Here is a 27,708-nt window from a genome sequence, read left to right on the forward strand (position 1 = left end):
CTAAGCAAACTAGGCCTACTACATGAAGTAAGAAGAATATTTATTATACAATATTTTATTTTGGCAAAAGTGAGTTACACAGACAAAGAAAAACGATTGAAGTACTTGCGTTGAAAATATTTTAAAATTACAAAATGCTTTTCAAACAAAAAGGTGGGTAACGCAGAGAAACAGCATTTACTACCAACAACAACACTTCCTCAAAAGCATTACCTCTGGGACTGGCAAAATACAGAAGCAGCCTTGAGGATACAGGATGTGTAAACCAACAGTCTCAACGAACTAATCCATGTTCTTCAGCTAACACCGACCACAGTGCAGTGACTGAGGAGGATCCTGGAAAGTCACTTAAGTTTTAGCGATGGCAAGGGCAGAGAGGTGGTGATTTAGTGGAAAGCTTTGAGTTGTTAGTCAGATACTGAAGGAAATATCAGGTTAAACTCAAAGAACGGCGTCTAATCATCGCTGTCTGTTGATTTGTAGTGATCTTCGTCGATGGTGGAAAAGATGTGACCTTCGTTGCTTAGGAATTCCACTGCTTGCCTGTTAGAGAACGAAGATAAGGAATGTTAGGGTCTTTTTGTATGAATTTAAAACGAGGCAAATAAAACTTTGACATTTACAACTGCAGCTGCAACCGTGGGTAAATCAAGAGAAAATAAATTGGAACACATATTTTGCTTTTTTCTAGCAAACATTTGTAGCTTTTCCATTTTCTTTTCTTTGATTGCAAATATAAATAAAGTATAAAATAGACACAGCTTTGGGATATCAAAAAGGTCATTATCAATACGAGAATGAAAGTCTATAAAATAAAAAGGGACGGGTGGCCTCAAACAACCTGGCAGTTGTCTTACAGATTATATTTAAGCCAGTTTTTAACCGATAAAGCCATCGAACCGAGTGCTCCAATGAAAATCCTGACTGCACATTATATTCAAAAGAATTACAAACTTTAGTATTTGCATTATATACAGTTATTGAATTGTTTAGGATTCTTCAGCTCAGCTTTGTCTGTTCATAAAAGGAAAGCTAAGAAACAAAAATGCAAATGACTGTCCATTGTCGATGAGTCATTATCAAAAAAGTCCCCAAATAGCATCACTGATCTGATGCTCTGATATTACTGTGGTTGCAATGCTTCATTACAGTGGAAAGAGCACTTTCTGTATTTTTGCAAGTTAACCATTCAACAACAGGAAGAGGAACTTCTCTTACTTTATGACAAGGAAATTTATCCCAGTCAGTCGCAGCTTCAGATCATGAATGCTGATGCCCTGCGGTTCGGGGCAGCCTCTTATCAAACTCAGCACCTTGTGAGAGGAGCAATGACGCATCCAAACATGAACAAAGCGTCACAGTAGAAATACACATGCATCCTTCAACTCCAGAAACTGAAGCCAAAACCTACCTTTTCTCAGAAACCATGTTCGTGCATTCCAGATATAATAAGGAGGGGCCAGACAAATACAAGCTAGAATCATTTGCAAGTTTTTCTGATAATAACTGCAGCTTTTCTGTTCAGAGATTATGGTTGATGATCTTAATTCAAAGTTAAATTGTATGTTTCATTTTTTCTTAATTAATTAATTAACATACATTTAAACTTTCATTGTCAGTGTTAGGTCAGCACACCCCAACTGAGTCCTACCTCATACCAGTGTATTATCTTCTAATTTAATACATCATTAAGGCTCACCTGATTCTGGTTTGCGCTTAACCCGTTGTTCACCATGTCTTTGGCACCTGAATAGCCTTCTCCCTTGTTTCCCGTGTCCAGTCGTGCAAGGGGCGTGACCTGTAAGACAAACAAAAACAAATTGCCTGAACACATTTCCTGGTAACGGCATATAGAACCTCCCCAAAGAAAATGGGAAGACAGATTTGCAGAATAATGATATGAGCAAATGTGCTTCCTCATGTCTCTACAGGGGGAAAACAAACAGTATACTTTTCTCTGGTGGTTAAATGGCAATCGTTTTCAGTTTCTGCAAGCTTATTAGCATATTGAAAGGGATTGCAGGTCGGTACACTTGCATCTGATTAAAATAAAGAATACTTAAACATATTTTTAAGAACTAACAGCTAAACTCTCTTCCTAAAAATATGTGTTTGCAGCAAGCACAAACCTCCAGGGCTCAGCAGTGAAACCCATGTGGATGTTTTTTGAACGGCCACTTGAGGGTGGCTCCAGAAGGGAGTTAATCTCCATAGACTCCCATGCTAAAAGATATATTCTGACCCATGACTGCAAACCCAGCTACAGCTCCAACCACATCGTGAAGTTCGCTGACGACACTACCGTGGTGGGTCTCATCAGCTAACAACGATGAGACTAACTACAGGAAGGAAGTGAACCAGCTGGCCCGTTGGTGCCAAAATAACAATCTCTTCCTCGATGTGGGGAAAACAAAGGAGATTGTTGTTGACTTCAGGAGAACCCACTCCCAACCCACCCTCCCTCTGACCGTCAATGGTGCTGCTGTGGAGCAGGTGAGCAGCACCAAATCCCTGGGTGTGACCATCACAGACGACCTCACCTGGAACAACACCACTGCACTGGCAAAGAAGGCCCAGCAACACCTCTACTTCATCAGGAAGCCCCCCCCTGCTACTGAAAATGTACTTTGCACAAAGTATTTTTTGCACTAAAGAACTACCTGCACTACTGTCAAACTGTGTTGATTGTGTCGAACATATGTATATATTACTTAGGTTTTTTTTGTTCTTGTTTATATTTGCACTGTGGGACGGCCAGAAACGGTATTTCAATTTTCTGTATGTATAACACATGTGGAAACTTTGACAATAAAGTGGACTTTGACTGATATATATATTTTATAGACGTCCATACATTATTCAGTTTATGCTTTGCTTTAACCAAGAACAAAAGCTGCTGTGGTTTATGCTTCAGATTGCTTACCTGGCTCTGTGGTTTGCCGAGCATCATGTGCGCTTGAACAACCTCCAGCATGTGAGAGGTGATTTCATTCATATCCTCCAGGGGCCTGACGCCAAATGCCACGACAGATCTGTGATTCTGAGACAAGAAGCCAACGATTCACACTCATTTACAGGAACTACTACGCTAAAAACTAGAATTACATTATTAAAACATAAACTGCTCATGAAACAAGCTTATCTACTAACAGTCCAAATGTCACATGATCACGTGGCCTTGCACTGGATCATAAAGTTAAAGTTTGTATTTGTTTTTGGTACATATGAACAGTATGTAAAGGTTGGTAAACTCACCTGAAAAGAGCGCAGGTTGCCGGAGACTTTGACATACGTGCCTGGAGGCAGCACGGTGCTGTCCACACTGGGATCCTATCCCAAAGAAACACATTCTTATTAAAAGGACTTTGTGTAGTTTACCAAATACAGATATACTTAAGTTCTGATAAAGTGGGAATAAATACATGTTCTATATGTTTACACTTGAATGTGTACTGCATCAATTACATCCTATTATAATTTAAGCGGTTTACGGGAAGGTAATGGCTTATCTCGACGTTGTAATTGTTTTCTTTTGGATGTATAATGTACTGCACAGATCACATTTATGCGAAGTCATGCACATTGGTGTTTGTGTGTCACCTCTTTGGTATCTGTTTTTCACCAAACCTCTCTCAGGTTATTTATAAAGGATGAGAAGCGAAACTGAATGTTGACCATCATTTCTGGATAGCATTGAGTTTGTGTAATGAGAATAGCCCAGCTCATAAAAGGGTCCAAGAACCACAGTAGAACAGGGAACCATCTCCTTCTTGGCAAATTTTTTTTTTCATCATCCTTTTTAAAGGCTTGTGCGAGGGTAAAAGCAGCATCACTGACCTCTGTGTCTACCCACTGCTTCACATCCATGGGTGCGCCTGTCATGTCGTCGACCTTGTACTGGATGTTGGTCATGGATTTGTCTGTGCTCCTGATGATACCCACAATGGTAACCTATGACACAGAACAGGAACTGTGAGATCAACAAGTTGAATTGCTTAATTGTGATTATAGCAGTGACTCAATAGATTGTAGAGTCACCTTCTCTTAAACAAGTTAAAGATGCATCAAAAAAATGAATCTGTTTCCTTCAAATCTGGCAGTTTTGACTGTTTTTCTCTAACGGATTATTCTCCCAGAACTGTTGTCATGTTCTCTGCCCAGCTAGTGAAAAGTACAGACCATTAGAACCACCGAGAACTTTAATGTCACAATCACAGAAGATACTATCGATTGTTTCCAGCATTGAGTGAACCCATTAATTGTTGATCTCTATTAAAAACCAGAAAATAGAAGAAAAAAAAAGGACAATTAATTTTGTTCAGAAACACTACTAATACTAAACCCTCACATATGACAAACTACACCTTGTAAACATTGGCATTTTCAACATGGTTACAGCTTACCTGGGTAACTTCCACCTCGCCTACTTTGAAGGCCTCTTCAGCCTGGGCGGCAGACATCAGCTGTGACACTGTGCAGGGGATTATCTGTGTGGCACGAGTTCTCTGCAAAACACACACAAACACAGAAGTTGGCAAACAGTGTAAATAGAAAAAGAGGGCTATAAACCCAATTATAGTACTCAAATCTATACTATTATACAATACAAGTCCTAATCAAATAAAAAGCCCACTTCAGGGAGATATTATATACTGTATATCATTGGATTATACATGTATTATTCTAATGTTGCAGCTGGTTAAAGAAGGGCTCATATTAATTACTGTATTTAGTATTGGTTAGGTTAACTTACGAAACTGTATTGTTTTTAATTGTTGGTGTTACTAATATAAAATCAAAAAGTAACTAAAGCTTTACAATAAATGTAGAGGAGTAAAAATCCCAATATCTGCCTCGATATTATAGTGAGGAGGATTTATAGTAAGCATAAAATGGAAATCAAGTAAAGTAAACAAGTTAATAACAAGTATAATATTTGCGAAAATAGCCTTAATTTAAAAAATGTGATGAACCTGTCCTATTTAATACATGAATGTACAATTTAAAAGTGATGTGTCGTTTTGAATGGTGTTTAGCACCATTTTTCTCGCTTTGCATCAGTTTCAAGTAGAGATATAAAAAGGAGTTACAGTGTAGATTTGAGTACAAACCCCTTTCTTCTCTCCTCCCTGGGATGCAGCAGGTGATGCAAAGCCTCCTGGAGATTGAGTGTAACCTCCAACCGTACTTGAGTCATTGTATCCTCCTGGAAAACAAAACAAGGCATAGATAAGGAGGTTAAGGTTTATAATTCCTATGCAAAAGAGTCATTTTAACCGTCAGAGCCACAACAACAAAGGGGCATGTTAGTAGTCAAGCTAACGTTAGCTGCAACCAGACAACGTCAACAACCCGAGCTGAACACTTTACTAAAAGTAACAGTGAGGACACCAAACGCTTACCTTGATTCCACATGCTGGCAATGTTCTATTAACTCAATAAAGTCAGATATAAATGTTTCAAACACTTTGGAGCAAAGACAACAGCAGCACGCAGTTCTGCAGACTTCCTTGAGTAGTCCCGCGCGCTAAACTCAATATACTGCGCATGCGCGTAGCGGAAGTCCCGCGAAACCTACCCAAATCGACTGATATTCTAGCCCTGGATTTGGGCTGTCAGGAAGTTTGGATGAGTACAATTGTCGATTTTACGCCGGATCTTACTCTCCACAACAGCTCAAAACATACACACAGAGTATTTAGATATATATTTCGATATAGCGTGTTGGGGAGGGATTTATTCAATGGCCAAAAGGAATGCCTAAAAGGTAAAGCTCGGGACATCACAAATGTTCGTTAGGCGCCATGGCTGTGCTGCCTTCAGGTCCTGTCGGAAATATTGCGTGTGATACTATAAAAAAAGAGGTGACGCTTACTATTTTCTTTATCTGTTTACCTTACATGGTCTTGTTTGGTGTTGTGTGTGCAGCCCAATATATTACATTTGAATGTCAACCGTTAAGGTCAATAGCAATATTACGACCCAACCTCCGAGAAGTACGAGCATTACACGAAGGCAGCACGCCTACTTTAAGACTGATGTAGACGCTTTTTTTATACTCAGAATGAACACAACATTAAAATGGAAACGTACCACACTAATAAATCAAAAACGTGTACCCATATATGCTGTGATAGCCCAAAGGCCAACACTGAAAAGTCAAAAGTATACATCCCAAAGAGGACAATTAAATGACGTTATATGTATATTTGTATCAAGGGATGGCACAGTATCAAGATGTGTTTGTGCCCATAAAAAAAATCTTCATCACACCTGCCTCTCTCTTAAATCTTCAGAGCCAATTTGAAGTTTTCAAATTTAGAGGAAACGAAGTTTGCCTGCAGAAAAAATAGTAGGCCTAATGCACCATACGCGTCATGATTAACTCCGTCTTATCTTTATAGACTTACCTCTCAAACCTTGACTTCACTTTTGTCAGACGTTTGCATTCCTCATTTAATTCAACATGTACACAGTCAGGCTGCTCTTATCTTGTCTGCTTTTTAAGGAGGTCATCTCATTGTCAGGTAAGAATCCTTGTGATTATATATATGTATATTAAGATATTTCCTGGCAAACTCGTGTAATCCGGGACGACTTCATACGCGCAATTACGCATCGTTTTTATCCAGGAAGTTTCTGGCACATCACGGATCTGCACTGGGACCCGACCTACGAACTGAACAACGATCCTGAACTTGTTTGTCAATCAAGTGACAAACGACCTGCAGCCAATGCTGGAAAGTTTGGAGACTATGCTTGTGACTCTCCATGGCTCCTTATAAACTCCTCTGTGTATGCCATGAAGGATATTCTGCCAGATCCGGACTTCATCGTTTGGACAGGGTATGTATCCGCTTGAGGTTGATTGTGAAACATTTTCATTGCTTGGTGCTGTTTTGTTAGGTCCCAAGTCCATCTCTAGAGAAAATGCTTCCGTGGCTTCATAACCATTGTGTTTATGTTTTATTTTTCATTATATAGCATTCACTAGTGACACAACCTAGACTAATTATACACCAAAATAAAACATAATTATTAAAGGTCTTAAGTTTAACCAACTCTCCTTGTCCAAAATTGGGGCCACAAATATAATCAACTCCTCCTTTAAGCATGTAATCCTAAAACAACCTTCTATCTCTTGTTTTGCTGCACAGAGATGACACACCACATGCAGATCTGGGAGAGAAAGTGGTGCTCCCCATTATCAGCAACCTTACCCACATTATAAATCAAGTGTTTCCAAGTAAGTGGATCCTCAGTGACTTGTTTATTAATGGAGAAAAACCAACATAACTGTAGAGTTGTATCATTTATGCACTGATATTATTTCGGAATACTTTACACAACTTCCTTCCTTAGATACTAAAGTCTACTCTGCTTTGGGCAACCATGACTACCACCCTAAAAACCAGCTTCCTGCAGGCCCAAATCACATCTATAGCCAAACAGCTGAAATGTGGCAGGAATGGTTGGATCCAGCGTCCCAGGAAACGTTTAAAAAAGGTGGACAGAGCCTCTTGTAAATAATACATGGCACATGGCATTTAACATTTGAAAGCACATGCTAAATTGTGTCATGCATTTTCTGTAATTCTTTTCTTTACATAGGTGGATATTACACAGAAAAGCTGCTGAATCGAACGGGTTTCAGGATGCTGGTACTAAACACTAACCTCTACTATGACCAGAACAAGCAGACGCAGAACATGGTCGACCCAGCGGGACAGTTTACCTGGGCGGATCAGGTTCTTACAGAGGCCGCCAACAACAAAGAAAAGGCATGGCATCTTTTATTTTCGTGCATTGCAACTAGGGTTTAATTTAGTCTAATGTGATGTTTTAAACAGGTTTAAGGGAAATACGTTTAATGAGTCATAAAAACATCATTCCTCTTTTTGATGCTTGTTACCAAGGTAAGCAAGAAGTACTATTTGAATTTACATCCCCTTTATGGGTAATTATTATATCATGGAAAGTAGATCTACTTTAACAACAAGATACTAAAGCCTTGCAAAAACCATGAGTAAGATAGATAGTTATAGTATATAGAAATAGTTGAACTCTAGCTACTGGGTTTTAAAATAGACTATTTTTGCCAACTCTACATCGGTTTCCCTCCCAGGTGTACATCATTGGCCACGTTCCCCCAGGTTTCTTTGAGAAGAAGAGAAGTAAGCCTTGGTTTGTGCCAGGATTCAACAAGCTTTACCTGGATTTAATTCAGAGGCATCATTCAGTCATACTGGGACAGTTTTTTGGCCATCATCACACCGATAGCTTCCGAATGTTCTACAACTCAGATGGTAAGGATGGACTGTGCTATATCTATCAGTCGCGAAAGAAGTATCAAGATATTTGGTTAGGTTGAGGTTGTCCAATCCTATCCTATCCTGTATTAATTATTTATGTATTCATGTGTAAGTATCATGTTGGTAAAAGGCATTTTTTTATTATATGATATACTGCTTGGGAGCTTAACCTATAACAATACAACATACTTTATCAGTTGATATATGCTTTTTTCTTTTATTCATTTGAACTTGCAAAAAAACTAATAAGTTAGTAAGTAAGGTACAATATTTGCCTCCAAAATGTAGAGAGGTGAATGTATAAATTGGACAAAACAGTAAATATTCAAGTACCTTTTAGTTATTACATTACTTGTGTCAATGTACTTCATTAGATTCCACCCGATACTAATACTACCAGTACTGCTTTTACTCTTTGGTTTGTATTTAGGTTACATAGTTTTTACTATTTAATATGTTGACTGTGAAGCACAGTGACTCTGACATTATGGTTCTAGATGTTCTCTTTTGCGCTTATTATTGTGATAATCACAGGGGGATGGCCTTTCTGTTTCTACAGGCTCTCCTATCAGTACGATGTTCCTCAGCCCAGGTGTCACACCGTGGAAAACATCACTTCCTGGAGTCGTGGATGGAGCCAACAACCCTGGGATTCGGGTTTTAGAATATGACACCCAAACACTCCTGGTCAAAGTGAGTCACAGCAAGTCTGTAAAACATCCATTTACATGTGGTGGGCTGCAATATAAACATTTTTGCAGAAAAAAACCCACTCACGCTTCTGTTTCTGGTTTGTATTTCTTAAACAGGATGTGGTGACTTACTATCTGAACCTGACTCGTGCTAATGCAGGTGGAGGACGCTGGGAGAAAGAGTATCGCCTCACCGAGAGCTTCAGAGTGCCAGATGCCTCGCCAGCCTCCATGCATCAGGCCCTAAACCGCATTGCCACTGACCCATGTTACCTTCAGAAGTACTATGAGTACAACTCTGTCAACTACGACTTGACAGAGTGCAACAGCGACTGCCGCATTGACCATGTTTGTGCAGCCAGAGAGGTAGACTTTGACAGGTATGAACGCTGTCTGGTAACAGAAGGGGCATTTGCCATTTACAGCGGGTTGCTCCCTGTCCTCTCTGTGGCTGTAAGTCTGGTGCTTGCCAATCGATAATCATATTTTACCTTTTACTGTTTAAAATGTATTATTGAAGCTTCATGGAGTCACAAACTAAAATTCAAGTTCAACACAGTGTGATCATGTAAATATTTAACACCAAAGGAAGTGTTTTCTTATTTAAAATCATATGGCATCTATAATTCAGGTGACTCAAGCCTAAAATATGTACTCAACCAGGGAAAAACAACCTTTGGTTTCAGCAATCTTTGGTGTGGCCTCTAGACCTTGGTTTATTTGTGCTGGTTGCTTCCCTGTCAAACTATACTATATTTAATAAAACCAGAAAAAGGCCTAAACTGTTTCTTATTGATTGAATGTTTGTTTTTTTCGCAGCAAGAATCAAGGCCCCGTTAATATCAGTATTAACGCAACAGTAAATCTTTAATTAATAAAAGTTGCACTTGCTCATGCCCATGTAACTTAGAAACAATTAAACATTTACTGTCTGATAAAGCTGCATTATCTAGGTTTTACAATGCTTCCTGTTATTCCACATAGCTACATAAAGGCTTGATTACTTTTTAATACCTGTCAGTAAACTACAAAATATCATAAAGTGAGAGATGCTGGACTTTGAGCCTGTTGTGGGAACACATTTATTGACCATGTGCTGCATCAGTGGGCTTGATTCACACATTGGCAATAATGTGGCAGTCCTAGGGTTACACTCATGACTGTGAACTGATTGGTTGGTGGGTCTGTTCACATAATGAAGACCTGTTTAGCCGAGGTGAAAGACTGCATAGCTGCATCCAGAGCTTTGTTGAAGTCTTTGAGGCTGACTTCAGTGCAGGCAGGTGCTGTCAGTTTCCCCTGTCGGATGAGCTGGCACAGTTCATCCAGCATGGCTCTGAATGCCCTTCCATCTGTGGAGAAATGTCATATCATTTTACAATTCAATTTACTGTTAGAGATTTAGGTGAAGAAAGAGGAAACTTAACACCAACTCACCACTTGAGTGATCTCTCTTCCATTGTGTGACCCAAAATCCCTGAACCTTCACATCCTTGAAAATAAGAGCGCTCTGCACAGAAAAAGTAAGGATGAGTTTCTTTGTAAAATGTAATATTAAACCTAGGAGGTCGTACAAGCTTTCTTACCACAGGAACAGTTACTGGCTGTTTGGCCATCCCTCCATACGTCACCATAGATCCTCCAAACCTGGAATCAATCAATCAATAAAGCTTTATTGTCCCCAAAGTGCAAATCAGGTGCAACATAAAGACAAAAAAAGGGGAAAATGTGCTCTTCATAGACAAAATTAACATCAAGTAACAAGAAGTATACTGTAGATACATCAGAAACTAAAACAAAATGAATCATTATTAGCAGACATAAGCAATGAGTAAGTGCTAGTATGTACAAAGTCTCTTGGAAATATGGGAATTGTGGCATACTATAAACAGATGTTTTCTTTATTGTAAGATATTTGATCAAGTCAATAAAGATGATCCTCACTGTAGATAACGGAGCAGCTCTGTTGCACTCTTGCCGCCGACTCCATTCAGCGCCAGTTTAGGCTTTGGAAAGGTCTTTTTTAAAAGAAACAGAATACATACTTATAAAATATAGTGTTGTGCTTATTAACCAATAGTCAAAGGCACATGAGGATATGTCTTCAGGCTGACCTTGAACAGTTCCCTCGTCTCAGGCCGCCTCAGTGCTTCTTCTTTGATCACATGAGTTCCTCCCATGGCGTTCAGCCTATCACTGAGCTGCGTGAACTCTGGTCTTTGAAAGAAGTTTGAAGAAGTAGCAAGTTCATCACACTCATAAATTACAACACAGACAGACAAGACTCTCTCTCTCTCTCTCTCTCTCTCTCTCTCTCTCACAACTTTGGACAAAACACCTCATTATCTCAGTTATTAAGACTGATAACCTGAGCCAGTGATTATTAGTGATTAGGACTGAAACATTTAGTTCCTGAAGAGACATGATATACTCGTGTTCACCTGTCTCTGATGACGTTGATAGTGTTTATTCCCCTCGCAGCAGCAATCTGAATTACAGCCTGCCCGACTCCACTGTTGGCTGCGTTCTGGATCACAGAATCTCCTGCAAGGACAGTAGGTTGAGGAAAACGGTCAGATGACGGTTAAACACCTGCACAGTATGCCATGTTTCAGAGATAACTGAATCAGGATTAGTGCTTCCTCATATCTCTTTTCAGATTTGTATTTTAATTAGCACTAAGATTAGGTTTATTATGCTTAATCAAGTTCAACCTCCAATCCCGGCTCGTAAATATAAACAAAGCAGTGGCTTTAAATTAACTGACTGAATAATAAGAACTACTCCAGTTTGAAACACATGATAACAAACAAAAACCTAACATATAAAAATGGGGGTTGTTATATTATGAGTGTTTCTGCAACCAGGGGGATGATGTTGTTATGAGTTGTAGAAGATCAATTACCCGCACACCACATCATAAGGCAGTATCAAAAAGCAAATGGGAAGGCCTGAACACTTACTACATGCAACAAAAATGTATTACTTACAACATTTTGATCCTATCTGGATCTTTGTCTCGTGAATAAAATAAAACCTGACAAAGATCTAATTGAAATATAGTCAATAAATTGCAATTAAACCAATATTTCCCTTCTTAAAGTAGAATCATACATTTGAAAAATATGTCTAGCTTCCATGTCTATCTGTGTATGTGTAATATAGGGGCTTGTGAATCTGTAAATACAAATATGTTGTGAATCTGTGTGTGGAAATACATACCTGGCTTGAGATCTACAAAGTCAGAGAGCATTCTGAAGGCGGTACAGGGATTCACCCCCAATGTTGCGGCTGACAGCATGGGAATATCATTGGGCAGCGAGATGACATCATTCTCTGCTAGCACTGCCTCTGTCCTCCACGTGCCTGCTCCCACAGGCACACAGAAATCCTAAGAGCTAACCTTGAAAGACATAATTGTAACCCCTTGATTCACTAATGTAATTAAACCAGTTGTTTTACCTAGACCAGCGTCTTTGGGAATAACCCAGTCCCCTGTTTTGAGGGACGTCACCTGGTGGCCCACCTCTACCACCTGGGCCACACCTTCGTTGCCCCCAACAGCTGGGAGGTCAGGCAGGATGGCATATGTACCTGATGGGAATATACTCAACAATTGATTTTCAACCTTTTCAAAAGTGTTAAATGTGTTTGTTTTTTTTAGTTCCTGTATTTGTTTTTTACCTTGAATCATGTTGATGTCAGATGGGTTTATTGGAGCTGCAAGCATTTTAACCAGGACATCCTTTTCACCTATAGGGGGCAGATCTACCTCCTCTAACCTGGCAACCAAAAAAAACCTTGCATGTATTGAAGCTTCTATACACAATATCATTTAAGGTTTGGAGACAGCGTTCTAACGTATAACATATCTCAGATTTCACAGATACAACAACTGAGTCCAGGAAACGTTTCCAATGTGGCCCCTGGTGTTTGTCAAGAAAACTGTAATCCTAAAAGCAAACAGATATTTAATAAAACGCTGGCATAATATCCAAAACACCCCATACAAATCCTAGACAATTGATGAACACACTGATCCATAACGAAAAAGTCTGTTGGTCATAGCCCTCAATAACTCGGTTTTCAGTTTAGCTCTAACACTCACTATTAGTTTAAAGCAGAACATGGCACAAGTATAAAACAAAAATCACCGTCTTCTGAACTTAAAACGTTGAAGTACTGTTAGAAAATAATCTGGATAAAGCATAAAGGTCACATTACAACAAATCTTTCTTGAGATTTCTTTTCAAAACTACTATGAACAGGAGGTGTTCTTCGCCCTCTTACCTAAAGGGGGCAGTAAAGAGCACAGTAAGACTCGCCACTCCACAATAAGGCTAAGAAGATCAATATTACAAGCGTGTCAAATAAAAAAGGAGAGTGTCTTCTCAAGGTGTGTGGAGTAATTTTAGAAGAGGAAGCAGTGGTTTCTACGGGAAATGCACGTCTGTTTACTTGCCTCATAGAGCACCTCTAGCCACAACTGTAGCTATTGCATGTGCAGTGTCAAATAAACAATGCTTTCATTTAAACGGACTTACTGTACGACTTTAGAAGGGTCTCCGTGATTCCTGAACTGAAGAGCCTTGCATGTGTGTGCTGCAGCTGACTGACTGAGGAGAGACACGTTTCCCCTGTGCCTTGAACACTTTGAAAGAGCAGCAGCGACGCTTCTTCTGCACGCTGTCCGGCTTCCTAAACACACTGTGTGAAATGTCAGCCACATTGCATACCCAGGAGTTCACTTCGATATAAAAAATAAACTTCACGATTCAAAACTATTTCTCATTTGAGCTTTTGAGCTGTACTTGCATTCCTCTCACTGCACGGCCATATTGGATTGTGAGGTTGTGTCATTGAAAACATAAACAGAGAACAGCGCCCCTGCGGTAATGGACGCTACATTACTTCTGTATTATTGAGTAACAAACAGAAACAAGAGGAACTGGTGTTATTTCCGGTTATAAAGCGACGTTTCCCACACCTTATGCAACAATTGTGAAATGTAACTCAGCAATCACACAAATGTTGATTCGTTTTGTGGGAGATTTTCTTCCTTCCGTCTTTATAAAGGCAGTTTCTCAGTACATGTAAGGAAGTATTATAAGACTTCAACAAGTGAAATGTTAAATAAAAATGCAATAGCATGATTCATATTGGATTATTCTATTTCATTTTTTTCCCTTGATTTTTTGGATGCCATCAAAAATGTGAGATAACATAACCATATGTTTGTCTTACAACTAAACATAAATGTACAATAAAGACAGTGTTAAGTAGTACATTCTCTTTAAGCCAGGACCTCAAGTATTTCGTTTTCTGTTATTAATTCAAGTGTTTTCCTTTTACACCAATATTTGACCGTTAATCCCTGCTTACCATTAATTAATTCATATTTTAAATTATAATTAATGACTGTTTCCGTCGTTACAACGCCGTTATCGTTACTGAACGTTAAATGCAAAGCGTTCCTATGAATGAATTGAATAAACTACCCGTAGCCTGCTGTCATCCGAGGCTTGGGGTGCGTTCACACAAACTGCCAGTGAGGAGACTGGGTGGGTTAACAACGAGATAAGCGATTATGATTGGCTAAGGCAGAGTCATGTTTCATGGTAGCCAATCGGAGCCAGTGTTTTTACACACATGCCAGGACACACGCGCGCCACACACACACACACACACACACACACACACACACACACACACACACACACACACACACACACACACACACACACACACACACACACACACACACACACACACACACACACACACACACACACACACACACACACACACAACGAAGCAGCAGAAATGGCGAGTCCGGAGCAATCCGATGAAAAGTTGCCATTTTCAAGGTGGAGCTATAAGCACTACTTCAAATTCATTGGGGTCAAATATAGCAACTATTTTTTTTACAGTAACGCAAATAGTTACTTTCCGTGGTAACTACTTATTTTTATTATAGAGTAATTCAGTTACTAACTCAGTTAAATTTTGGAACAAGTAGTGAGTAACTATAACTAATTACTTTTTTAAAGTAACGTTCCCAACACTGCATATGAGATAACCTGAAGGATAGTCAACATAAAAGTATCTCCAATTCACCCGCCACACCTGGTGTCATCTTATAATAAGGCTTATTTTGTGTTCAAGTAAAAAAAAAAAGACTTTTGTTAATATGTTTTTTAAATATGTATGTTAGGACATCATAGATCAATTATAAACCATTAAAACGAAAGACCTGATGTCGGTCTACCATAATTAAGTCAATTTAGCTGGTATGTCCTAAGGAGTCATACAACAGTACACCTGTATGCCGATAACATGTTTGTACATTTATACCATAAAGATTTTCAATGAAAGATTATTTTCTTGTAAGAGCAGGAATAAAGCAGACAAAAGACACATGAATATTGACATATTTACTAGGAAATGGAGCAGATCTTTACATATAAAAACGTAACCACAGTAATACTTAGAAAAGCCTACATGCTGCTCATCATTGACACACTAGCCATTAAATCAACATAAGTTGGATCAAGATAGATGTAGTTTCATGGCATTAAACATTGATACAATCATCAGTAATAATGGCACATATTTTTGGAAGTAGCTCTAGCTAATAATCTTTTAAGATACAACACCACAGATTTATGGCTGATGGTCACAAACAAGATGTACAATGAAAAGCACACATAGCGCAAACTGTGGTACAGCATGCTTTGATCTGCTTCAAATGTTGCCCTGAGCACATAGTCTTACAAATCCTTGAATTTTCAAGGTATATCTGACCCATTAAACACCCCACAATGAAATCAGAATCACACACCACTGAGGGGTCGAACAGGTTGCAATCAGAACAGACTTCTCATGGACTAGTTTCCAAATGATACTTTGAAAACACCACCAAGTTCAGCAGAATGTTGCATACATTACAATACAACACTTTCGTTCAACCTCTATCTAAAATAGTGGGTGTCAGAATCCAAGTTTGACTGACGAGTTAGTCAGTGGTGTTGGGGATTTCAAACAAAGTTACAGATTGATCACAAAAGACATCCATGTGTGACCCTTTTAAAAATGGAGAGAAAGTAAAGTGTTAGAGTTAGAGAAAATACTGGCAATCATGAGAGGTCATTTCAACATAGAAACAGACAGAAATGTAAACCATTCCATCTAGTCAGAGCACTTTAACAATCTTTCTGTCCAATCAAATCCTGAGTTGAGTTAAACAGTCTTTTTATCAGTTATTAAACGTTTACATTTCATCACCTAACAGCAGAGTAGGAATGTTTTTTTTGAGTTTTCATCCATGACACATTCTTTTTGTCTTAAGCATTGATAGTCTGAAACACCAAAGTCTTGGCCATGTGTTGAGATGAGACAACCCCAGATTATATACTACTAGCCCCAATCCCTTTTACAATATTCTACTACATCCCCATCTACAACGATTACAGAGGAAAAAAATACAATAATAGTGGAACATTTTCTTCATATCATGGCAGGTTAGGTCAAAGAGGAGAAAATATAAAGATCATTATCACACGGGTGCATGGAAAGATGACAAAGTATAAGAGTCACAAAGCATAAAAATCTCAAACGTGACCATTTCAATAATCATTCTTTTTTCGGCCACAATCCTATTTTTTTTTCTTCTTAAAAGTAAAATAAATTGTTGCACCATCACATCACGAAACCCATTTTACTTTGGCATCTTAATCATACGCTTCACATCATACGGATGAACATTCGGTCTCTACTTTTTCCTGAACACTCCTCGACTCCTTCTAATCAATCTGAAGCATTCCCTGAGTTTTCAGATTGGCAATTCCTGAGGGGAGCCTTAGAGTGGGGTTTTTTTTTTTCAAACCAACCAGCGACCTACTCTATGTGGTATATGAAAATCTAAAAAAATACAATATAAAATATGCAACATATATTTGAAAAAAAAGAAGATTGAACTGAATATAAAAAATTAATTAATGCATCTTACACATGATTAGTGCAGAGTAACATTGCATTGGTTTTGGCATAGATAGGAATAACAATGGGGCTCTCTTCGGAGAGGCTCATCGTGCACAAAAACAAAGAATTTAAGAAATCATACAAGGCAAAAAAAAGTAAAAACAAACTCACAGTTACTGTCACTCCTCATAATACTATGTACCTGTACAGAATGTTCTGTATAATGTTACTTGTGCGTTGGAATATATTACTGTTCAATACTGCTTTGAACTATTGTTAAGGACAATGATTTATCAAGCACATTTTGTACACAGCAATACAAGTACCTGGATGTTAAATTGTGTTACCCATATTCTCTTGTCACATATAGCTTTGAATGACATTCGGTTGCTGAGAGGCTTCAACAGGAGCAGAGGGGGGAGGGGAAGCTGCAGCACTCTTGGATGAAAATAAATAAGAATGACTTTTTAAAAAGGCTTTAGAATACCTTTACATATATATATTAATTCGGTGTAAAAGTCGTGTCAGCTTCTCCTGTAAAACGGGAGTAAAACGCTGAGTCGCTAGCTAGTTCTACATGCTCCTCTGTGCAGGCTTGGTGTTCCTGAGCTAAAACCCTACTAAAGGGTAATGTCTTAAATAACTACCTAGAAATGAATCACACTGAATATAAACAAAACACCAGCCACCCCACTGGCGATATCATGTTTGATTCTGCTTCATTTTATTCAAGTATCAAGAGGAGAGCTAGCTGGACCCTCAGTATCTCAGTCCAGGTCAAGTATCGTAGAAGTGATGAGGTATTATTCTTTTAAGTATCATATTTGTTGGAATTCTATCAAATCCAAGTTGAAGTTTCTATTAAATTTCAGTATTTCATTTTAAACACATCAGCCATTAAATTAAGAGAATAGCATCGATTGCAAAGCTCCCTTAAACATAAAAGAGTAACTTTACACCAAACTTAAACACAGGCTGCTGCCTTCTCCGGGACTTTGAAAAGTTACTACACCCAGTTTTTTAACCAGGGCGGCCCTTGACTAAAACAAATCTTAGTTAACTAAAACTCACAGTATGTCAATTAATGTAAAAATTCATAAAAATGACTTAAAGACTAAATGAATCTTAATAATTACAACCAAAACTACCAATGATTCGAGTAATTGAGGGCCGGCCTTCTAAAAGACTGACTTTCCTTGCCAATTGGTGTTGACAAAATGTTTTATCGTCACTGAGCAGCTGTGATGTCTTGGAGAAATTGATGTGGTCATCAAATTCTGTATTTTTCCCAATTGTGACATCAACAAGTTTTAGAAAAGGTGTTGAATTACTTCTTAATAGGGTTTTCATTAATTGAATGGCCGTTCTGTGTAAATACTGTAGTGCAAAAAGGATTTGATTTCATCCCAATAATCTCCAAAGCTGTATTCTGAGAATATTTGGTTTACCATCAGCAGTTAGAATGAGTATTGGTAGCAGACCAATCATGCTCCAATGAGGTAGATCACGCACCTTTAGACAGCCAGCAAAATGCTGGATGAAAATAATTGAAATGACAGAAAATTAATCCGACCAAGAGTTTGAAAAAACACTTCTGGTCTGACATTCATTTCGCCCCAGGATTACTGGATGGTCGATTGCAATATTGACAGATGCCAATACATTGCCTTAAGCTATACCGTAAAACCCATCCCATACGTTTTCACGAACCCTCCCTTTCCCCATGCGATATGCAAAGTAACATTCATTACAGAGGTACCAACCGTCCCGTCTCTGCCTTGTCGGTTAGTCAGGTGTAACAGTCAGGAAGGGGACTAAATGGTAAGGCAGCAAAAGTGTAACTCTAATACTAAACACACTTACTGAGTATTACGCAAAAACAAATGAGGTAGAACACCCACTGGAAGGGCAGATTCACATAAAAACAAAACACAGATTCTACAAAAAAAGATCATCTGTTATAGGACATTGCTCACTATGATCTGAAACAGCAGTGATTCGAACATTTAGAAAGTTTCCTGAGTGCAATAATACAGCAGTATTCCTGAGTGTTACACCAACTTAAAACAAACAAACAAAAACTTTAGCAACATTCTTCATCAGCATTTTTTTTTTTTTTTTTTTTAACCTGAGGTAGTTCCAAAAGCAGCTTCGACAGGTGGAAGGGGATCCTTGTGTCCCGTCTCACCGTCAAAGCAGTTTGATTGGCCTCTGCTCTTCCCCGGCATCAGTGTAACCCGATTTCTCGCCTAATCGGAGGTCTCGGGAGGCGGTGCCGAGAGGCTGTGCTCCTCCTCCTCCTCCTCGTCTCCTTTCGAGGGAGGCGGTTTTCCCTGAGATCCTGGCGACGACTGTTGTGCTTTGATTGGGCAGTTGGCAACCATGTGGTCGATGCTCTGGCAGAAATGGCACTTCTTGGGCTGGGGTGGCAATTTGCACTCTTTGGCATGGTGGTCCAGGCCTCCGCAGTTGTAGCACCTAAAAATAAATAAGAACAGAGCACTAAATAAATTGCATGTAGTGTGTGCTTGAGAATGCAATAATTGATTGTTGGGCCACTTTGGGGGTTGCGTAAAGAAGCTTGAACACAATAGAGGATCCATTACAGGGTTTAGGATGAAATGACCTACTACAAGTTCATATGAGCAACATTATTACAAATGTACACTCTAATTGGTTGCTTCCTTGTCATTTTAGGTCCACAATTCACTCTCATTTATCTCAGTTTTTCATCTTATTTTTTAACTTTTACACTATATTATTATTGCGTATTTGTACATTTGTATATTCCATTTAAATTTTTCATTCATTTTTATTTTTACTTAATTTTTTATTTTTACTTCTAATTATTTGTATTTGTTTTGCTTCTCTTTGTATTTCACTGCTGCAACGCAAACATTTCGCAGTTTGGGATGTATAAAGTACTTCTGATTCTGATTCTGAATGGCGCTGTTTGACTCCGGTGGTTTAGATACCTGTTCTGGCACTGAAAGAGAAACCACTGAGCCAGGGACTTAATATTTTTGGTAGACTGCACAACCTTGTAGAACTCAGTAATTGTACCTCTTAGATTTTTAAGTTTTGATGGAAGAAAACTATTTCATGAGTCAAACATTGAAGAATGAATAAACAATACCCAGAACACATTTTGAGAGGAGGCAGAGTTTTCAAGATACACATTCGGCCACTAGATGGCCACATTTCACCTGGAGTGACAAATCTCGCAAGGGGCATTTCAGGTCACTCTGGGAGGAGCACACTACTACAGAATGTCTAAAGATATGTGTAAGTGAACAAATGGTGAATTTACAACTAAAATGTGTTGCTTTTTTACAGTAGCATCCTTAAGGCTAGTATATGTTTCTCCAAAAATTAACTGGATTTTTACTAATCCAAAAATATAGCTACAGGGCTCCTTTTACGTGGACATGGTTTGGTTACCATGACTCATTTACTCAAGGTATTTCGAACAGCTTGTCCTATGTGTCAGTTTGTCACTGCAGAAAGCTTCCCGTTGGCCTCCATTGTACCAAAGTTAGACATGTGTTTCATTGGCATTGAACTTTAGAAATGGAAAACTATGAGGGGTCAGCGGGAGCCATCACGGGTGCCATCGGCCCACCTCTGTTCAAACATAATACTAAAGAATGGCCACGCGTGCAGGGGCGCAAGACAGATGGGTGGTGGGCGTGGGGCGATCACTCTGTGCCACTGCAGACCCCCTGCCACCATTGTAGTAGCAGATGACGTTTGAACGGGGCGGCTGCCGAGGGGTCAGTGTGGCCGTTGGGGACGGTGTCAAGGTCTATACCGTCACTTCAATGAAGCTCCCCAAATCAGCATCCATCAGGAGGAAAGTGGAGGGAAGGGGAAGTGGTCCCTTTGTCTAAAAAAGCTGCAGTAATGACCTCTGAACCCTGCCCTCCCCGCCCTCTCCTCAATTCTCTAACCCCACAATTCCATCCCAGCCCCCAGTCCCTCCTTTGCATTTACTCATACGATGTTGCCATGGCAGCAGTGACCTTTCACCCCCTCGCCCAGGCTTTTACATCTGTTATCAATTAAATGGACAGGAGCTTCTTTTTTTTTCCCCACCCTCACTCTTATGGTGATGGTGATACACATATATATTTAGATATAAAACGTTGGACTGAAACACAGCAGTTCACTTTGGTGGTGGTGGTGATGGTGGCACAGCATGAACCCAGAAATCCTCACCCTTGTACCAAAAGATACGAAAAGATGGTTGTGATCAATCAATCGCACATGAACCATTGAAATCCAGTTGCATATTGAAATACGCTAGAGGGGAAATATATCTTATCCATGGATCAGTGTGGTCTAGGGAGAGTTATTGAGCCACAGCAGGCCTCCCAGGACTCTTTGAGGCGGTAATGATCTCTGTTCTCACACCGGCTACTCTCTGGCTCTAATCACAACTGACAGGGAGGTGAAGTTGATACACCTCTAACCCTGTGCTATATCGATATTCAAAAGGACCCAAAAATCAAGATCCCCCTGGCTCTACTTTCTTTCACCTGGGGGACAATGTTGCCTTTGAGTGAAACCCTTGCATCTTCAGAAGAAATGCTTGCTCGTCACCAGGAACATTTTAGATTAGGTTCAGAGCAAATGAAAATATTTCTTTTAATCACATCTTTTGCAGTGATGGGGAATGACATGATCACAACATGAAGTTGGTATGCTTGATAAAATAACCAAGCAAACTCTAGAGGAGTTGTTGCATTATTCAAATTAAAATGATCTTCTTTGTTATGAGATTGGTTTTGGAGTAACAAATCACATTTGTGGTTGAGGAAGGGAGAGAGAGAGAGAGTCAGTGGGTGTGAATTCACCAGGGGCCAGCAGATTTAAACAGTTATTGATCCAGGTCACACGTCAAGCCTGCTGCTGTGACCCTTGCTAGGGCTAGAGGTGGGGGGTTGGGGGTTAAGGAAGAGGAAGGAAAATGGGGAGAAACCAAAAAGCCATTCTATATCCGATCCAAACTGGACACAACAATGACTGTTTGTATACTCTGGAGAAATAAACCCTTGTAGGGTGTCTAATGTAAAAGATGAGTCATTGTTTCTTAGCCAGTGAAAAATCATATATCTCCAAATTTGTTTTAGATCAAGACACTTTTCCAAGATCTTACCTATCGCCCTTGGAACGTCGCTTCTGGACCTTCTTGCCTTTGGGTCTCCTTTCGCTGCCCAAACAGTGGGTGCCTTCAGGGCCTGTAACTTGCTGCGACTCCAGGCCCTTTGATGACTTCTTGAAGGTAAACTCGACCGCCTCACCTTCCTTCAGGCTGCGGAAGCCCTCCATGTGCAACTTGCTCTGAAAGAAGACATAGGAAAAGAGTTCAGCATCAACAATATAGTTTGGTGGGGATTTTATAATGTTTAATGGTGACTGAGGTTTGCCAAAAGCTATGGATTCTGTTTCCCCCCACTGCAAATCATTTTTATTGTAATATAAATATATAAGAACTAATTGTGTTTTTCAGAAACTGCCATATTACTCAACCAGTGACCCCATTGAGCCTGTGAATACTTCAGAACCCCCACCCAGCCCTAGATGAGTGATACCATCAGAGACTTATAGGACTTATCAGGTATTTTAATGTGATCATTCCGTCCCACCTGATAAACAAACGCCACAAAGCTTGCGGTTCCACTCTACTGATCAGTCTTTACACACACTCTACCTTGGATAAAAAGGCACTGTTGCCTTAATGATGCTTTGTCTTTTTGCTGTGTTTGAATTGTAAACCTGACGAGGATAACCTTCAACCCATCCCCCCCCTCCGGAGGAACGGCATTCCACACTGCTGCCCCCACCCCATCTCTCTTCCCACCCACATCACAAAGCTCCACTAACACACTGACCACCACTAACCCTAAACTGCAGGATGCAGGGGTTAGTGCAGCAGTTGGGGGTGGGGTGAGAAGGCAGCGTGGTTCTCTGGGAGGTTGGGGGTCAGGGTAACATTCCTTGGATAGTTGTTTGGCAGAAAGACGTGGAAGATAAAAGTTAAAGGGAAAGCACAATTGATTGATATCTTCCTTTGATGGCAGTGCTTGAATTTCTGGCATTCTTTGAGAAAATGAATGACATGATTTTATTTTGTAGTACATCTGATGAAGAGCAACATTGGAGAGGTGCATAATTAGCCACAGAGAAACAATGGAAGGGTTTGCATATGCTAAGAGTAAACACTTACTTAGCCTCCTGCTAAGCTACATATTCACTGAGACTATGTTCACCTGAAGTGACCTTTGAGGAGGTTTGTCTTTCTAAAACCATTTCCGATCCCAGAAGTAAACTGTGTTGAAGGGAAGGGAAGGGAAGGGAAGGGAAGTAGTAGCTTTTAGGGTACAACTCAGAGGTTGGCTATCACAACATGGGAAACCCCTCTCTGAAATTCCCCTGGTGGGATTGGGAGATTAACTTGTCACAACTATAGAAGCTGTTTACATAGGAACAAAGATCTATGATGTAGCAGGTTTGTTTTGATAAACATAATCCCATTTTCTTTATCTATTTTTGGGGTAAAGTCTTACCGTCTAATCAAGGACTATGATCTGCACTCTGTGTTGATCAAAACCACTACAGATAAAATGGAGCTTTTCAATGCATTCAGTTTGATGTGAGGATTAACTTTAAACTCAATCCAACAGAAGGATCCGTTAGGACGTTTTTAATGAAAGGATACAAGGGGTGCGATAATAACTACCAACGCTGTATGCAATTAAAAAACAAAACCAAACAAAAGCACCGTCCTTTCAAATCCTGCGACTCACAGTTGTGAGCATCTGCTACAAAAGTAGTGAGCCATGACATCTGAGTGGCATCATGGATGTCTACAAAAGCCTCAATCGCATCAGGCCTCTCTTCTTTGGTGACCGTTAACCCACTTCCTCTTCCATGTGTGACCTTCCCCACCCCCATAAAGGCCCTCAGTAGACACATGTCCACTTCAGGTTATCCACACACAGATACATGTACAGGCTCAACTTCAGGGATGTAATGTTAAGGTGTATTTACAGGGGTCTACTGTAAACTTTAACCCTTGCCCAGAATGTGTCTAGAAGCCAAGTGAAGCAGAGAAAGACATCAGAGCAGTGAGGGACAAAAGCAGAGCTGCTGCTGAGACAAAGAGGGGCTCGGTCACGGCCGAGGGGTCCTCTATTCGGATGCATGGCTCTTTTGTCCACCTGCACAAAGGCCAGAGGACCCTGGGAGTTCATTTTCCTTGACACGCGGCCACTAATTTTAGGGTTGAGGCCTTTTACGTTGCCATAACCTCGCAACATCCATCATTGACACGCGTCTCTCTTCCTTTTTCAGTGACAGATGGAAGTATGCCATTGGTTGCACATTTGTTGTGAATATATTGAGCGCACAGTGTGAGGTTTCTGCTGATAATTAACGCTTTTCACTTTAAATTTAGGCTTAAGCGATTATCAACTTGTTTCTTCAAAGAAATGGACATTTCTTTGAAAGATTCTTATGTTTGCTGTTCAGTAAAATCTACCATTCATCTCAATTTTCTTGTTAAGCTACCTGGGCACTCAACTGTAGGTTTCTGTCCCCCGTTGAACTCATGTTTTGATTTGCATTATGATTAATCAGGCACCTACTTCCTGTGTATAGTCAAACAATATGTCAGTTACAACAGCTGGAAAAGAGCAATTTCTCAATATGCATCATCAAAAAGCAGAGAGACATTCAAACAGAAATGAGTAAGAGTGGCAAACTGGCTTTAACTCAATGGGGAAAAGCAGGTTTTTAAGAATAGTGTTTTACTTACAAAGGATATACAGTATATTGCATAGAAAGTTAAATCTTTTTAAAAAGGCACTGTGGGAGACAAATGTCCCCACAGCATGGGGCCCGGAGGGTCATGGCCTGGTGTGGCAAAGGACATTTACCTAAAATAAACCCTGAGATCTTCTTTCCTCTTTAGAGCTAGTATAACACAGCCACACACACTGAGGGGATTGAGCAGACAGCAAAGAGCCTTTAATCACTTTATGACAGGAACCTTAAGCTGAATGAGTCGCGAGTGAGGACTCCTCTCATTCACATGCTAAACCTTTACCTTATCAGATGGCAATGGAGACGCTCACTCACATGAGAAGTAGGAGGGAAATGCACCCCCACCCCCCAAAGCTCTTTACCTCCCACATGATATGCAAGTAGGTAAATGAAGGCGTTGGTTTAACTTGGATGAAATGAGAAGTTTTCTTGTGAAAGTTCAAGTGGAAACTTCACCAACCACACAACTGAATCCAGTTAGATGTTGCAAAACACAGTCCAGGTGGTAATAAATACATCTATGTAAAATGATTGTTAGCCTGGAGAAGTAACAAAAAAGGCAAAATCATCAATATTGCCAAACAAAGGTGTGTGTGAGAAGCACATTCTATCAATAATCAATGGTTTGTCTTTTCACTGAGGTCAAACAATTTATGACTAATTTGAAAAGCTTCCACTTTGTGAAAGATGGAATGCTAAATGGGAAATCTACTTCTCATTTTCCAAACAAATACTTAAGTTATATCGATGTTGAAAGGAGAGGATCAATTGCCCGTTTCCTTCTTCTTAAAAGAGCAGTTTTCATGCAGCTCACACACCACTCACTGTATTCACCTAATGAGCATTGACGCTAGCCTATTGAAGTGCATAAGCTCTGACCACACTGGTCTCTACAATATATATATGAGGGTCCCTTCCTAAAACAAAAACACGAGGGAGGCCCGCAGACCTCCTCTGGCTGCAACACGTGTTCCCTGAGTGAGAAACACCCACTACACTACAAAAAACACCCGGTTAAACACATTTACATTAACTTTTGTCAAACAGACCAAACAATTCTGCAAAATAGGGTGTTAGTTCTCCTGTGTTCGTTGACGTGTAACGCTATTTGTTTGGGTTATCGTGTATAACTAGGACTAATGACTCATTGGTGACTAGTTTCAACAATGCAAAAAAAAAAAACTACATTTAGCTGTATTACAAACAGCTGGGATTATCTCACGGTCGCTGGTTCGAATTTCCCTTAAACAAAAGTAGCCTTTCAGTCGAGATGTGTTGATACTTTTTTTTGCAGTGTTGTTGTGCATCTCCAGTTCGGGGTTTCCGGTCATTGAATTTCACTTTTTTTTTAAAGGCAGCGAAAGAAGTCATCCTACCTGATGGACAAATACATCGACCGGTTCGTCCAGTGGCACTCCCTCCCGGTTAGTCATGGACAGGAACCCGAAGCCCATGCGGACGTTGAACCATTTGCACGAGCCGACCCCGTGGAAAGGCTGAGAATCCTCCTCTGTGCTCGGTCCTTCATCCTCCTCGGTCTTACACACTCCTGAAAAACATTTAAAAATATTATCAGTTAAAATGTACTTATTTATGCAAATTCATTTTTATCTTAAACTACTACTGTTTTTTTTAAAATGCTTAATTTCAATAGTGAAACTTTTCTCCTCTTTCTTTCGCGTCGCTGCATCATCAATCAATAAATCAATGAAACGAGTAACAAGCTGAGGCTGCATTTTGGCTTCATTTCGATTGTCACTAATTTCATAAAAGCAACTAAACAACAAACGACATTTTTTTCTGAATGAATATCCAAGTTTTATCTTCTTTTTTAAGGTTTGCATGATATAATAATCTCTACAAAACGTATTGATAGTCGCATTTATCGACCATCACGTGCATGAACAATGCTTTAAATTCTCCACTACAATCAGGTAGCGAAGCCACATCAGAAAACAAGTTAATTAACTCGTACAAAAACAAGCAAAATGCAGGTTATTTTGTTACTCCACCTGGGAATTCCTGGTTGGAAACGGAGCCCATGTCTTCAGTTCTGCCTTGAGTCAAAATAAGCACTCAAGCTACAGTATACTTTTTTCTCTAGCCCTCAAACTGGGTAATCCTCACAGAATGCCACTTTCATGCAAAATGCTGCTAAAACCAGAAACTGCGCAGTGAGAGGGAAAGCGGGAGAGGGGAGGTAAACAAAAGGGGGTTGGCAACCTATTCCTCCTAAACAATGAGAGGTGGAGGGGGTGGGGGTCGCCGGGCAGGATTTTTACTGAAGAACCCCCCCCTCAAAAAAAGGAAAAAAACTTGTAAAACAATGCAAGAAGAGATAACCCCCCCAATCTCCCAACATACCTTCTGCCATGTTTGTGGGCCAGTTTACTCCTGGTGTCTTTCTTTCTTTCCTGCAAAGCGTTTTCCTCCCCTCTCTCTTCTGCAGTGGTCAGCTCGGTGTGTTGGTCAATACAAATGACCATTTCGCATCGAACAAACCCCCCACACTCTCGGTCATGTCCACGTGATTCACAATTATATTCCCCAGGGATATATTGGATATTGTGTGATAGAAGGGCCCAAATGTGGGAAGTGACCAACACTCCCTAGAAAAAATTCCTTATGTTTTTATGGTATTTCTTTCAGTTTTAAGAGACTCTTAGGAAGATACCATCTTAAATATATATATATATATATATATATATATATATATATATATATATGCAGTATTTTATTGCATGGATGGGGTTTATTTCTGTATAAAGAAAGTTAAACCTGTTTTAATCAGGTATTTCTAAAACGACCAATGTCCAATAGATCAATGTTTAAATCATACTGAAATAGGCAGAAATAAATAGCATAGTTTACGCCCTTAAAAGTGTAATGTAAACGCT

At 39.7% G+C, this 27,708-nt stretch overlaps 4 protein-coding genes across 5 annotated transcripts; 1 reads left to right on the forward strand and 3 right to left on the reverse strand.

Annotated features, from left to right (window-relative positions):
* Positions 1 to 23: 23 nt before the first annotated feature.
* rpa2 (replication protein A2) lies at positions 24 to 5,590 on the reverse strand. Its single transcript, XM_063878655.1, has 9 exons — positions 5,403 to 5,590; positions 5,112 to 5,206; positions 4,404 to 4,505; positions 3,838 to 3,951; positions 3,256 to 3,330; positions 2,924 to 3,040; positions 1,700 to 1,798; positions 1,219 to 1,313; positions 24 to 543 (listed from the first exon to the last, which is right to left on the reverse strand). Exons 1-9 carry the CDS (start codon positions 5,413 to 5,415, stop codon positions 456 to 458), a joined length of 798 nt encoding a protein of 265 aa, XP_063734725.1. The 5' UTR covers positions 5,416 to 5,590; the 3' UTR covers positions 24 to 455.
* Positions 5,591 to 6,309: 719 nt separating this feature from the next.
* Positions 6,310 to 9,798, forward strand: smpdl3b (sphingomyelin phosphodiesterase acid like 3B). The gene is made up of 8 exons (XM_063878653.1): positions 6,310 to 6,527; positions 6,633 to 6,846; positions 7,158 to 7,246; positions 7,363 to 7,506; positions 7,612 to 7,781; positions 8,126 to 8,306; positions 8,872 to 9,005; positions 9,122 to 9,798. The coding sequence occupies exons 1-8, from the start codon at positions 6,467 to 6,469 to the stop codon at positions 9,482 to 9,484; spliced, it is 1,356 nt and encodes a 451-aa protein (XP_063734723.1). The 5' UTR covers positions 6,310 to 6,466; the 3' UTR covers positions 9,485 to 9,798.
* Positions 9,799 to 10,062: 264 nt separating this feature from the next.
* On the reverse strand, positions 10,063 to 14,493 carry mecr (mitochondrial trans-2-enoyl-CoA reductase). The gene is made up of 10 exons (XM_063878654.1): positions 13,549 to 14,493; positions 12,689 to 12,786; positions 12,467 to 12,598; positions 12,227 to 12,370; positions 11,446 to 11,548; positions 11,119 to 11,221; positions 10,949 to 11,022; positions 10,591 to 10,651; positions 10,442 to 10,514; positions 10,063 to 10,356 (listed from the first exon to the last, which is right to left on the reverse strand). Exons 1-10 carry the CDS (start codon positions 13,731 to 13,733, stop codon positions 10,193 to 10,195), a joined length of 1,137 nt encoding a protein of 378 aa, XP_063734724.1. The 5' UTR covers positions 13,734 to 14,493; the 3' UTR covers positions 10,063 to 10,192.
* A 930-nt stretch (positions 14,494 to 15,423) lies between these two features.
* lin28aa (lin-28 homolog Aa) lies at positions 15,424 to 27,276 on the reverse strand. Of its 2 annotated transcripts, none has more exons than XM_063878658.1 (4): positions 27,176 to 27,276; positions 26,188 to 26,360; positions 22,143 to 22,327; positions 15,424 to 19,462 (listed from the first exon to the last, which is right to left on the reverse strand). In XM_063878658.1, exons 1-4 carry the CDS (start codon positions 27,183 to 27,185, stop codon positions 19,234 to 19,236), a joined length of 597 nt encoding a protein of 198 aa, XP_063734728.1. In that variant the 5' UTR covers positions 27,186 to 27,276; the 3' UTR covers positions 15,424 to 19,233. The 2 variants fall into 2 exon arrangements, with proteins under 2 accessions (XP_063734728.1, XP_063734726.1); XM_063878656.1 differs by lacking the exon at positions 27,176 to 27,276 and adding an exon at positions 26,824 to 26,971.
* Between the last annotated feature and the right edge of the window lie 432 nt (positions 27,277 to 27,708).

The sequence above is a fragment of the Eleginops maclovinus genome, chromosome 3 (genome assembly GCF_036324505.1).
Source record: "Eleginops maclovinus isolate JMC-PN-2008 ecotype Puerto Natales chromosome 3, JC_Emac_rtc_rv5, whole genome shotgun sequence".
In the NCBI taxonomy this organism is placed as follows: domain Eukaryota; kingdom Metazoa; phylum Chordata; class Actinopteri; order Perciformes; family Eleginopidae; genus Eleginops; species Eleginops maclovinus.